Source organism: Somniosus microcephalus, chromosome 11 (assembly GCF_052327205.1).
Source record: "Somniosus microcephalus isolate GS21.2 chromosome 11, FLI_Smic_1.0, whole genome shotgun sequence".
NCBI classification, from domain to species: domain Eukaryota; kingdom Metazoa; phylum Chordata; class Chondrichthyes; order Squaliformes; family Somniosidae; genus Somniosus; species Somniosus microcephalus.
This window is the reverse complement of record NC_140997.1, coordinates 1,065,825-1,079,406: the sequence shown is the minus strand read 5'-3', so window position 1 is coordinate 1,079,406 and position 13,582 is coordinate 1,065,825. Positions and strand designations below refer to the sequence as shown.

The 13,582-nt window shown below is 50.7% G+C and overlaps 1 protein-coding gene across 1 annotated transcript in view; it reads right to left on the bottom strand.

The window, feature by feature from the left end:
• myo15aa (myosin XVAa) overlaps window positions 1-13,582 on the bottom strand; it is a 581,049-nt gene that overhangs the window by 328,207 nt on the left and 239,260 nt on the right. The window contains 1 exon segment of the mRNA XM_086002218.1: window positions 4,411-4,507. Within this exon segment, the coding sequence (XP_085858344.1) occupies window positions 4,411-4,507 (97 nt within the window).

The following is a 13,582-nucleotide window of genomic DNA, read 5'->3' as shown; positions in this document are numbered from 1 at the left end:
GAGTGTGAACGGGCATGAGTGAATAGGGTGAGTGTGAACGGGCGTGAGTGAATGGGGGAGTGTGAACGGGCGTGAGTGAACGGGCGAGTGTGAAAGGGCGAGGGTGAACGGGCAAGAGTGAATGGACGTGAGTGAACGGGCGAGTGTGAGTGGGCGAGAGTGAACAGGCGAGTGTGAACGGGCGAGTGTGAACGGGCGAGCGTGAACAGGGCGAGTTTGAACGGGCGTGAGCGAATGGGTGAGTGTGAACAGGCGTGAGTGAACAGGGTGAGTGTGAACGGGAAAGAGCAAATGGGCAAGTGTGAACGGTAGTGAGTGAACGGGCGAGTGCAAATGGGTGAGTGTGAGTGGGCGAGCGTGAACAGGGCGAGTGTGAATGGGTGAGTGTGAACGGGCGAGTGTGAATGGGCGAGTGCAAACGGGGGAGTGCAAATGGGCAAGCGTGAACAGGGCGAGTGTGAATGGGTGAGTGTGAACGGGCATGAGTGAACGGGCTTGAGTGAACGGGCGAGTGTGAATGGGCGTGAGTGAACGGGCGAGTGTGAATGGGCGTGAGTGAACGGGCGAGTGTGAACGGGCGTGAGTGAACGGGCGAGTGTGAAAGAGCGAGAGTGAACGGGCAAGAGTGAATGGACGTGAGTGAACGGGCGAGTGTGAATGGGCGAGCGTGAACAGGGCGAGTTTGAACGGGCGTGAGCGAATGGGTGAGTGTGAATGGGCGTGAGTGAACGGGTGATTGTGAATGGGCGTGAGTTAACGGGCGAGTGTGAACGGTAGTGAGTGAACGAGCGAGTGCAAATGGGCGAGTGCAAACGGGCGAGTGTGAATGGGCAAGCGTGAATGGGTGAGTGAACGGGCATGAGTAAACGGGTGGGTGTGAACGGGTGTGAGTGAATGGGCGCGAGTGAACAGGCGAGTGTGAACGGGCATGAGTGAATGGGCGAGTGTGAATGGGCGAGTGTGAATGGGCGAGTGTGAATGGGTGAGTGTGAACTAGCAAGTGTGAATGGGCGAGAGTGAATGGGCGAGTGCAAATGGGTGAGTGTGAATGGGCGAGCGTGAACAGGGCGAGTGTGAATGGGTGAGTGTGACCGGGAGTGAGTGAACAGGCAAGTGTGAACGGGCATGAGTGAAACGGGCTTCAGTGAACGGGCGAGAGTGAACGGGCTTGAGTGAACGGGCGAGTGTGAATGGGCGAGAGTGAACAGGCGAGTGTGAACAGGTGAGTGTGAATGGGTGAGAGTCATCGGGCGCGAGTGAATGGGCGAGTGTGAACGGGCATGAGTGAACGGGCGAATGTGAACGGGCTAGTGTGAATGGGCGAGAGTGAACGGGCGAGTGTGAACAGGCGAGAGTGAACGGGTGAGTGTGAACGGGTGAGTGTGAACAGGTGAGTGTGAATGGGCCTGAGTGAACAGGTGAGAGTGAATGGGCGAGAATGAATGGGTGAGTGTGAACAGGCGTGAGTGAACAGGCGAGTGTGAACGGGCAAGTGTGAACGGGTGTGAGTGAACAGGCAAGTGTGAACGGGCTAGTGTGAATGGGCGAGAATGATCGGGCGAGAGTGAATGGGCGAGTGTGAATGGGCGTGCGTGAGTGAGTGAACAGGCAAGTGTGTACGGGCGAGAGTAAACGGGCGAGAGTGAACGGGTGAGTGTGAATGGGCATGCGTGAGTGAGTGAACAGGCAAGTGTGTACGGGCGAGAGTAAACGGGCGAGAGTGAACGGGTGAGTGTGAACAGGCGAGAGTGAACGGGTGAGTGTGAACGGGCAATTGACTTGCTGCCCTGCATTTCCCGACTGGCGCAACAATTAAAATCAGCCCCCAGGTAAAGTTCTGGTTGAAGATCCTTTGTTGGGCCGAGTTTCACCCTAAATCATTAACCCAGCTTTTCTCTGCAGATGCTGATGGGTCTGGTGTATTTCCAGAATTTCTCGTTTTAATTGCAGGTTTCCACAGTTTGTCAAACACTTTTGAATGGCGCTGTTGCCCCTTTAACAGCATTTGAAGGAAATGCCTAAAATTGGAAGTGCTGCTGGTCATTCTGACCTTCTGTGGGAGACACATACAGCAAACAGTACCGTACCTCAATCTTCACAGACACCAGGGAGCAATAATGTGAAAAAGAGGCAGAAGATGTAAATAACATCAAACACATGATACACATCACCAAAAACACAATCAGAGTCCTTTTACCCTCTCCATACTATTTTGTCACTGTACAAGATCTTGGTCAGGCCTCAGTTGGAGTACTGTGTCGAGGCTCACAGGGTGGGTGACATTGAGGCTTTGGAAAGGGTGCAGAGGAGAATTAGTAGACTAATTCCCAATATAAAGCATCTTACTGATCAAGATAGGCTAAAAGAGCTGGAACTCTACACCTTAGAGAAGTGTAGACTTAGGGGTGATCTGATTGAGATTTATAAGATGATGAAGGGAATAGATTGTGATCCTGTTGACAGTTTGTTCCAATTGAATAGGTTAGGCAGGACCAGGGGTCATAATTTTAAGTTGTGTAAGGCCAGATCTAGGTTAGATGTCAGGAGGTGGTTCCTTTCCCAGAGAATAGTGAACCTCTGGAACAGGCTGCTGGCTCGTGCGGTGGACACCAATTCGCTGAATTCCGGACCTGTTTCAGGCTGGGGCGGAGATCACCTCTTGCAGAAGATAGGTACTGCAGGGAATTCAGAGCCAGAGTGATCTCCTGGGCTAGTTTTGATCGCCGAGATGGGTTGGAGAGGAATTTCCCAGATATTCCCCCCCAAATTGGCCTGTGCTTTTATCTGGTTTTTCACCTCTCCCAGGAGATCATACGGTTTCGGGTGGGGTGGGGAGTGTCTATATTGTGATACACAAGGTATCACAATTGTGTGTGTCAGACGGGATGGAACAGAGGGTCTTGACCTGTCCGTCATTGTTCGTAGAACAGCAGCAGATGGATAACTGCCAGGCAATAGCATTCCCGTCCTAAACTGATTTGATTGGCTGAAGTGGCACAGAAATCAATAAACCCTAAACAACAATAGCACAATTTTTACATTTTCACTTTTCCTTGGATTAAGTTTGTTTGAACTGGTTTAACATTTCAGTCTCACTGTTGCCCCAGAGCCAGTGGAATTCTGGAACTCTCCCCTAAAAGGCAGTGGGTGTTGGGGGTCAATTGAAATTTTCCAGACTGAGATGGATAGATTTTTGTTAGGTAAGGGTATTAAGGGATATAAGAACATAAGAAATACGGCCCCTCGAGCCTGCTCCGACATTCAATGAGATCATGGCTGTTCATCGACCTCAACTCCACTTTCCCGCCCGATCTCCATATCCCTTGATTCCCCTAGAGTCTAAACATCTATCGATCTCAGCCTTGAATATACTCAAAGACTCAGCATCCACAGCCCTCTGGGGCAGAGAATGCCAAAGATTCACAACCCTCTGAGTGAAGAAATTCCTCCTCATCTCGGTCTTAAATGGCCGACCCCTTATCCTGAGACTGTGACCCCTGGTTCTAGACACTCCAGCCAGGGGAAACAACCTCTCAGCATCTACCCTGTCAATCCCCTTCAGAATCTTGTATGTTTCAATGAGATCACCTCTCATTCTTCTAAACTCCAACAAAGGCAGGTAAATGGAGTTGAGGTACATATCAGCCATTATCTAATTGACTGGCAGAACAAGCTCGAGGGGCTGAATGGCCTCCTCCTGTTCCTGCGTTCACAAATAGAGGGGTACTTATTAAACCTGCGACCAATGGTGATCCCCACCACCTCCATTTGTTGGAAGAACACTGGGTGAAATACAGTGTCAGATCTGGTGCTGTATTGCCTAATCCCCAAGGTGCCAGCTTCGATCCCTGACCAGGTGAGGTAGCTGACTTTGGCCAAAATGTAGAATTGGCTACAAATTGGACTCGGTGCCCTCAAATTAAGGAAAAGAAAGTTGAGCGAAAGCTCCTGCTCAGGTTTGCTATTCGGTTACCTCTGTTGGACTGTGTCGGGTTCAGCTGTGAGATACCCCAACCTTGGATTAACACCCACTGATACTGACTGTCCAGACTGGTGCATGAAGAGTGGCCATGTGAACAGTCACTGCCTGTGGAAACCCCAGCAAGGGTCAGGCCCTTTAGTGACCCAAACCCTGCCAGGATCCCTACTCCTGATAACTAGTGACCCCTGTGGGAAATGCATCAGTGGGCAAAGGCTTGAGTGTGGCGCCTCCACAGCCACTAATCTAGGGCAGCATCTGCTGTCCAACAGATACAGTGAGATGCAGTAAGGCGAGGCTATATATGAAGAATGGCTACTTGGGAAGATAACTGAGTACAAGGAAGTTTAACTTGGTGTCTAATTGTTAAAACAAAATTTGTTTGGAATGGTAACTGTCAATATATTGAGTCATGTGTTGCTGCAAGTTACCTGTTGTGTCACATTGTCTTTGCGTTTGTGGTGCACGGCAGCTAGATATCGGAGGATCAGTTTAGTGGCTTCAGTCTTGCCTGATCCACTTTCACCACTTGAGAAACAGAAAGACACACAATGAGTGCACGATCTTGCCGCCTCGCTGAGGCCGGCACGTTGTCTACAATCGCAGTCGCAGGGCTAACCTGCACACCCAGTTACAAGCTAAATCCAGGAAACCGACACACACTGAGACAGGTTACTACGGAGCCGTGTTACTGCGTGTTGTAATGACCCAAGGGAGAGATATTGGAAGATGCAGTTGTGGCTCCTCTTGTGTCAGGGGAGGGGGGGTGGGAGGAGAGGGGAGGAGGGGGGAAGGGAGGGGAGAAAAGGAGAGGAAAGGAGAGGGGAAAGGAGGGAAGAAAAGTAGAGCAGAGGAGAGGAGAGGGGAAGGGAGGGAAGAAAAGGAGAGGAAAGGAGAGAGGAGAGGGGAATGGTAGGGGAGAGGAGAGGAGGAGAGAAGAGAGGAAAGGAGAGGGGAGGGGAGGGGAGAGGAGAGGGGAGGGGAGGGGAGGGGAGAGGAGAGGCATGGCAAGGAGGGGAGGGGAGGGGAGGAGAGGGGAGGGGAGGAAAGGAGAGGGGAGAGGAGGAGAGGGGAGAGGAGGAGAGGGGAAGGGGAGGAGAGGGGAGGGGAGGGGAGGAGAGGGGAAGGGAGGGGAGAAAAGGAGAGGAAAGAAAAGGAGAGAAGAGGGGAGAGGAAAGGAGAGAAGAGAAGAGAGGGGAGGAGAGGGGAGGGGAGTGGAGGAGAGGGAAGGGGAGTGGAGGAGAGGGAAGGGGAGGGGAAAGGTAGGGGAGGGGAGGGGAGGGAATCATAGAATCATAGAAAGTTACAGCACGGAAGGAGGCCATTTCGGCCCATTGTGTCCATGCTGGCCAACAAAGAGCTATCCAGCCTAATCCCACTTCCCAGCTCTTGGTCCGTAGCCCTGCAGGTTACAGCATCCCAAGTACACATCCAAGTACTTTTTAAATGTGGTTAGGGTTCCTGCCTCTACCACCCTTTCAGGCAGTGAGTTCCAGACCCCCACAACCTTCTGGGTGAAGAAATTTCCCCTCAAATCCCCTCTAAACCTTCCACCAATTACTTTAAATCTGTGCCCCCTGGTTTTTGACCCCTCTGCTAAGGGAAATACATCCTTTCTATCCACTTTATCTCGGCCCCTCATAATTTTATACACATCAATAAGGTCTCCCCTCAGCCTCCTCTATTCCAAGGAAAACAAACCCAGCCTATCCAGTCTTTCCTCATAGCTAAGATTCTCTGCTCCCGGCAACATCCTTGTAAATCTCCTCTGTACCCTCTCTAGTGCAGTCACATCTTTCCTGTAATGTGGTGACCAGAACTGCACGCAGTATTCCAGCTGAGGCCTAACTAGTGTTTTATACAGTTGAAGCATAACCCCCCTGCTCTTGTATTCTATCCTACGGCTAATAAAGGCAAGCATTCCGTTTGACTTCTTAACCACCTTATCTACCTGGCCTGCTACCTTCAGGGATCTGTGGACATGCACTCCAAGGTCCCTTTGTTCCTCTACACTACTCAGTGTCCTACCATTTAATGTGTATTCCCTTTCCTTGTTAGCCCTCCCCAAATGCATTACCTCACACTTCTCCGGATTGAATTTCATTTGCCACTGTTCTGCCCACCTGACCAATTTATTGATATCTTCCTGCAGTCTACAGCTTCTTTCTTCAGTATCAACCACACAGCCAATTTTAGTATCATCTGCAAACTTCATAATCATACCTCCTATATTCAAGTCAAGATCGTTGATATATACCACAAAAAGCAAGGGACCTAGTACAGTACTGAGCTCTGCGGAACCCCACTGGAAACAGCCTTCCAGTCACAAAAACACCCATCAACCATTACCCTCTGCTTCCTGCCTCCAAGCCAGTTTTGAATCCAACTTGACACTTTGCCCTGGATCCCATGGGCTTTTAACTTTGTGACCAGTGTGCCATGTGGAACCTTTCTTCCAAAATTCTATAGACTCTGGAACAGTTCCCATGGATTGGAGGGTAGCTAATGTTACCCCACTATTCAAAAAAGGTGGTAGTGTAGGAATGTCTAGTTCCTATCCAAAAGACTGAGGTCCACTCAGGCGATCAAATAAACGAGGTTTAATGAAAAGTAACAGAGTTTAACAGATAACTACAGGAGAACATCGAATATAGGTCTAGTCAGTTTGGAGGCTCCATGAGGACTGCTAGGGCAGTCCCGTGGCTGACGTCATGACGTCATCACATTTTTCCTGACGGTGGGGGATCATGTGATGAACGGCGTGACGTCATCGCGTTTACCCGCGCTATTAAAGTGATCGCGCTCTGTACATGTAAACAGTGAAAACAAAGATACAGACTCAGGCTGTAGCCAACATATTATTAAAGGGAATTATATACAATTGACTGGAGTCCCTTAGTGGCTCCGCCACATGCGCCCCCCCAGAATTGTCTTTAATAGCAAAAGTAAAATGGCGAGGAGGCCTGACAAGCCTGTCAGAACGACTTCTGTAGCCTTGAAGTGGAAGCTGATGGGCGGCGGGCGAGCTGGCGGGTGGTTGCGTTTGATCTGGCACGGCGACTGTGGGCGGTCGGCCACGTTTTGGCGGTTGTGCGATCTTGACTGGGCAGTCAAGGTCCAAGTGAGCCGGCTTCAACCGGTCAACCGAAATGTGGTCCGGTTTACCACCGACATCGACCGAAAAAGATTTGTCTCCTGGCTCTATCACACGGAAAGGACCAGTGTAAGGGGGTTTGAGTGGGTTCTGATGAGCGTCGTGGCGGATAAACACAGTCGGCGTTCTTCAGCTCAGCTGGGACGTGGGAGCTCTGCAAGCCGTGTTGCGACGTAGGCATTGGAGCGAAACTTCTGGCTGCCTCCTGGTGGCTGATGAGTTGCTGGGACGCGGACCATGGCTCTGTTGGAGACGGAAGGAAATCCCCTGGTACGCGTAGCGGCTGGCCATATACGAGCTCCGCCGAGGACGATTGAAGATCTTCTTTAGGTGCCGTACGAAGACCCAAAAGGACCCATGGAAGCCTGTCCACCCAGCCCGTGCCTTGAAGGCTGGCTCGCAGTGCGGCTTTGAGCGACCTGTGGAATCGTTCGCACAAGCCGTTCGCCTGTGGATGGTAGGCGGTGGTGCGATGTAGCTTGACGCCGAGCCCCTGAGCCACAGCGTTCCAGAGCTCCGAAGAAAACTGTGGCCCACGATCGGACGAGATGTCTGCCGGTACACCGAAGCGGGCAACCCAAGAGGAGATGAATGCCCTGGCAACGTCTGCGGAAGTGGTGGAAGACAGAGTGGTGCGGTCCACCATTGTAAGCAGATGAGTAAACCCGTGCGAAGGCGGAAGTGGCCCCACCAGGTCCACATGCACATGATCAAACCTACGTTCCGGAACGGTAAAAGTGGCTAATGGAGCATTGACGTGACGCTGCACCATGGCCTTTTGGCAGACCACGCAGGTGTTGGCCCAGTCGCGAACATCCATGTGCATGCCCCGCCACACGAATTTGGACGACATCAACCGTTGCGAGGTCTTCATGCCAGGGTGCGACAACCCGTGGATGGCGTCAAAAACTTTTCAGCGCCAGGCGACCGGGACGATAGGGCGAGGATAGAAACATAGAAGATAGGAGCAGGAGTAGGCCATTCGGCCCTTCGAGTCTGCTCCGCCATTCAATGAGATCATGGCTGATCATCCAAATTCAGTACCCTGTCCCTGCCTTTTCCCCATATCCCTTGATCCCTTTAGCCTTAAAAAATATATCCAACTCTTTCTTGAATATACTTAATGAACTGGCCTCCACCGCCCTCTGTGGCAGAGAATTCCATAGGTTCACCACTCTCTGGGTGAAGAAATTCCTCCTCATTTCAGTCGTAAATGGCTTACCCCTTATCCTTAGACTATGACCCCTGGTTCTGGACTCCCCGGCCATCAGAAACATCCTTCCTGCATCTAGTCTGTCCAGGCCTGACAGAATTTTACAGGTTTCGATGCGATCCCTTCTCAATCTTCTAAACTCCAGTGAGTATAAGCCCAATCGACACAATCTCTCCTCATACGTCATTCCTGCCATCCCAGGTATCAGCCTGGTGAATCTTCGCTGCACTCCCTCCATGGCAAGAACGTCCTTCCTCAGGTAAGGTGACCAAAACTGCACACAATACTCAAGGTGTGGTCTCACCAAGGCCCTGTACAACTGCAGCAAGACATCCTTGTTCTTGTACTCGAACCCTCTTGCTACGAAGGCCAACATACCATTTGCCTTCTTAACCGCCTGCTGCACCTGCATGCTTACCTTCAGCGACTGGTGCACAAGAACACCCAGGTCTCTTTGCACTTCCCCTTCTCCCAATCTATTGCCATTCAAATAATAATCTGCCTTCCTGTTTTTGCCACCAAAGTGGATAACCTCACATTTATCCACATTATAGTGCATTTGCCATGTTTCTGCCCAATCACCCAACCTGTCCAAATCATACTGGAGTTTCACGACATCCTGCTCACAGCATACCCTCCCACCCAGCTTTGTGTCGTCTGCAAATTTGGAGATATTACATCCAATTCGCTCGTCCAGATCATTAATATATATTGTGAACAGCTGGGGTCCTAGGACCGATCCTTGCGGTACCCCACTTGTCACTGCCTGCCACTCGGAAAACGACCCGTTTATTCCAACTCTTTGCTTTCTGTCCGCCAACCAGATCTCTATCCAAGTCAATACCTTGCCCCCAATACCATGTGCCTTAATTTTGCACGCTAATCTCTTATGCGGGACCTTATCGAAAGCCTTCTGAAAGTCCAAATACACCACATCCACTGGTTCTCCCTTATCTATTTTACCAGTTACATCCTCAAAAAATTCCAGTAGATTAGTCAAGCATGATTTACCTTTTGTAAGTCCATGTTGACTTTGTCCGATCCAGTCACTGCTTTCCAAGTGCTCTGCTATTACATCTTTTATAATGGACTCTAGCATTTTCCTCACTACCGATGTCAAGCTTACCGGTCTATAATTCCCCGCCTTTTCTCTACCACCTTTTTCGAATAGTGGGGTAACATTAGCTACCCGCCAATCCATGGGTACCATTCCAGAGTCTATCAAGTTCTGGAAGATGACCAGCAATGCATCTACTATTTCTAGGGCCACTTCCTTAAGTACCCTGGGGTGTAGATTATCAGGCCCTGGGGATTTATCGGCCTTCAGTCCCATCAATTTTCCTAACATCATTTCCCTACAAATACTGATTTCTTTCAGTTCCTCCCTTGTATCAGACCCTATGTTCCCTGGCATCTCTGGGAGGTTATTTGTGTCCTCCTTTGTGAAGACAGAACCAAAATATGTATTTAGTTGGTCTGCCATTTCTTTGTTCCCCATTATAAATTCCCCCGATTCTGACTGCAAGGGACCTACGCTTGACTTCACCAATCTTTTTCTCTTCACATATCTATAAAAGCTTTTACAGTCAGTTTTTATGTTCCCTACAAGCTTACTCTCATATTCTATTTTCCCTTTCTTAATTAATCCCTTTGTCCTCCTTTGTTGAATCCTAAACTGCTCCCAATCCTCAGGATTATTGCTTTTTCTGGCCAATTTATATGCCCTCTCCTTGGACCTTATGCTATCCCTAATTTCCCTTGTTAGCCACGGTTGGGTCACCTTTTTTGTTTTATTTTTATGCCAAACTGGGATGAACAAATTCTGTAGTTCATCCATTCGGTCTTTGAATGTTTGCCATTACCTATCCACCGTCAACCCTTTGAGTGCCATTCCCCAATCAATCATACCCAACTCGCTCCTCAGACCATCGTAGTTTCCTTTATTTAAATTGAGAACCCTAGTCTCAGAGTCAACTACTTCATTCTCCATCTTAATGAAGAATTCGATCATATTATGATCGCTCCGACCCAAGGGGCCTCGTACAACAAGATTGCTAATTAATCCTTTCTCGTTACATAATACCCAGTCTAAGATGGCCTGATCTCTGGTTGGTTCCTCGACATATAGGTCCAGGAAACCATCCCGTAAACACTCCAGGAATTCCTCCTCCACAGTATTGTTACTAATTTGGTTGGCCCAATCTATATGTAGATTAAAGTCACCCATGATGATTGCTGTGCCCTTATTGCACGGTTCTTTAATTTCCCTTTTAATGCCATCCCCAACCTCCGCCTTACTGTTTGGAGGTCTATAAACCACTCCCACTAACGTTTTTTTCTCCTTAGTATTTCTCAATTCTACCCATACAGATTCCACCTCATCAGAGCTAATATCCTTCATTACAATTGTGTTAATCCCTTCTTTAACCAGTAATGCTACCCCACCTCCCTTTCCTTTTTGCCTATCTTTCCTGAATATCGAATACCCCTGGATGTTGAGTTCCCAGTCCTGGCCTTCCTTGAGCCACGTTTCCGTAATCCCAACCGAATCGTATTTGTTTACTTCTATTTGCGCAGCCAATTCATCCACCTTATTACAAATGCTCCTCGCATTAAGACACAAAGCCTTCAGGCTTGTTCTTTTAATGCTCTTAGACCTATTAGAATTATTATTTACTGTGGCCATGTTTGATTTAAACCATTGATTTCTCTGACTGCCACTTTTGCTTTTCTCCTTCCTATCTTTTGCTTTTATCCCTGTTTCCCTTTCCTCTGTCTCCCTGCTCAGGTTCCCAACCCCCTGCCATTTTAGTTTAAACCCTCCCCCACAGCACTAGCAAACACTCCACCTAGGACATCGGTTCCAGCCCTGCCCAGGTGCAAACCGTCCGGTTTGAACTGGTCCCACCTCCCCCAGAACCGGTTCCAATGTCCCAGGAACTTGAATCCCTCCCCCTGGCACCATTCCTCTAGCCACGTATTCATCTGAAGTATCCTTCTGTTTCTACTCTGACTAGCACGTGGCACTGGTAGCAATCCTGAGATTACTACCTTTGAGGTCCTGTTTTTTAATTTATCTCCTAACTCCCTATATTCCGCTTTTAGGACCTCATCCCGCTTTTTACCTATATCGTTGGTGCCTATATGCACCACGACAACTGGCTGTTCACCCCCCCCTTCCAAGATGTTCTGCAGCCGCTCGGAGACATCCTTGACCCTTGCACCAGGGAGGCAACACACCATCCTGGAGTCTCGTTTGCGGCCGCAGAAACGCCTATCTATTCCCCTTACAATTGAATCCCCTATTACTATAGCTCTACCCCTCTTTTCCCTCCCATTCTGTGCAGCAGAGCCACCCCTGGTGCCAGGAAGTTGGCTGCTGCTGCCTTCCTCTGATAAGCCATCACCCCCAACAGTACTCAAAGTGGTGTATCTGTTGGAGAGGGGGATGGCCACAGGGGACCCCTGCACTACCTGCCTGCGCCTAGTACTCTGCCTGTTGGTCACCCGTTCCCTTTCTTCCTGTCCAACCTCTACCTGCGGTGTGTCCAACTCCGTAAATGTGCTATTCACGATGTCCTGAGCATCGTGAACGCTCCAGTATGTATCCAATCGCAGCTCCAGTGCCGCAATGCGGTCTGTCAGTAGCTGCAGCTGGATGCACTTCCTGCACATGTAGTTGTCAGGGACACAGGAAGTGTCCCTGAGTTCCCACATCTCGCAGGAGGAGCAGATCACGGGGCCCGGCTGTCCTGCCATGACTTACCCTTTAATTAATTGAATTTAAATTAAATCAATCAATCCCACTAATTACACTACAGTTAACTGGTTTACCAACAGTCCCTGCTACACTAGAGAGACCTTAGAAAATATAAACCACAGAGTTAAAGTTTAAAAAAAAGAGAGAAATACTCACCAACCAATCACTTACCTGCTTCCTGGTGACATCACACTTTGATTACTTTTTACCCCTCTCCCCTGCTGTTGAATTGGTCGGGCCTCACCTCGCTCCACTCCCAGGTCAGCCGCTGTGGTCGGGCCTCGTCTCGCTCCTCCTTTTAAAGTCGCCGTGCTGCTTGTACCTCACGCAGGTCCGCTCTGGTCGGGCGTCGCTGCTCACTCCACTCCCAGGTCAGCCGCTGTTGTCGGGCCTCACCTCGCCCCGCCCCTCCTTTTAAAGTTGCCGCGCTGCTTGTACCTCACGCAGGTCCGCCCTGGTCGGGCGTCGCTGCTCACTCCACTCCCAGGTCAGCCGCTGTGGTCGGGCCTCGCCTCGCCCCTCCTTTTAAACTTGCCGTGCTGCTTGTACCTCACGCAGGTCCGCTCTGGTCGGGCATCGCTGCTCACTCCACTCCCAGGTCAGCCGCTTTGGTCGGGCCTCGCCTCGCCCCTCCTTTTAAAGTTGCCGCGCTGCTTGTACCTCACGCAGGTCCGCTCTGGTCGGGCGTCGCTGCTCACTCCACTCCCAGGTCAGCCGCTGTGGTCGGGCCTCACCTCGCCCCTCCTTTTAAACTTGCCGCGCTGCTTGTACCTCACGCAGGTCCGCTCTGGTCGGGCGTCGCTGCTCACTCCACTCCCAGGTCAGCCGCTGTGGTCAGGCCTCGCCTCGCCCCTCCTTTTAAACTTGCCGCGCTGCTTGTACCTCACGCAGGTCCGTTCTGGTCGGGCATCGCTGCTCACTCCACTCCCAGGTCAGCCGCTGTGGTCGGGCCTCGCCCCTCCTTTTAAACTTGCCGCGCTGCTTGTACTTCACGCAGGTCCGCTCTGGTCGGGCGTCGCTGCTCACTCCACTCCCAGGTCAGCCGCTGTCTGCTGCAGGCCGAACTGGCAGGATCTCCTACGGAGACGTCGCAGAGTAGCGTAGTGCCCGCGGCATGGAATTTGACGTCGGCCGCTTGGAGGCTAGAGGGGTTGGTTCTGTAAGATTGGACCTCCGGATCCGAAGCTTGATCCGCAGCCATGAGGGCATAGTCGATGCTGAGCTGGACTGCATGAACGGTCGTGCAGGAGAGGCAATCCGCCACCAGGTTGTCCTTACCGGACACATGCTGAATGTCAGTGCTGAATTCTGAGATAAACGTCAACTGAGGTTGTTGCCGAGCTGACCACGGTTCGGCAGTCTTGGCCATCGTGAACGTTAGTGGCTTATGGTCCACAAAAGCCGTGAACGGGCGTCCCTCTAGCAAGAACCGGAAATGGCGGATGGCCAGAAAAAGGGCCAGCAACTCCCGGTCGA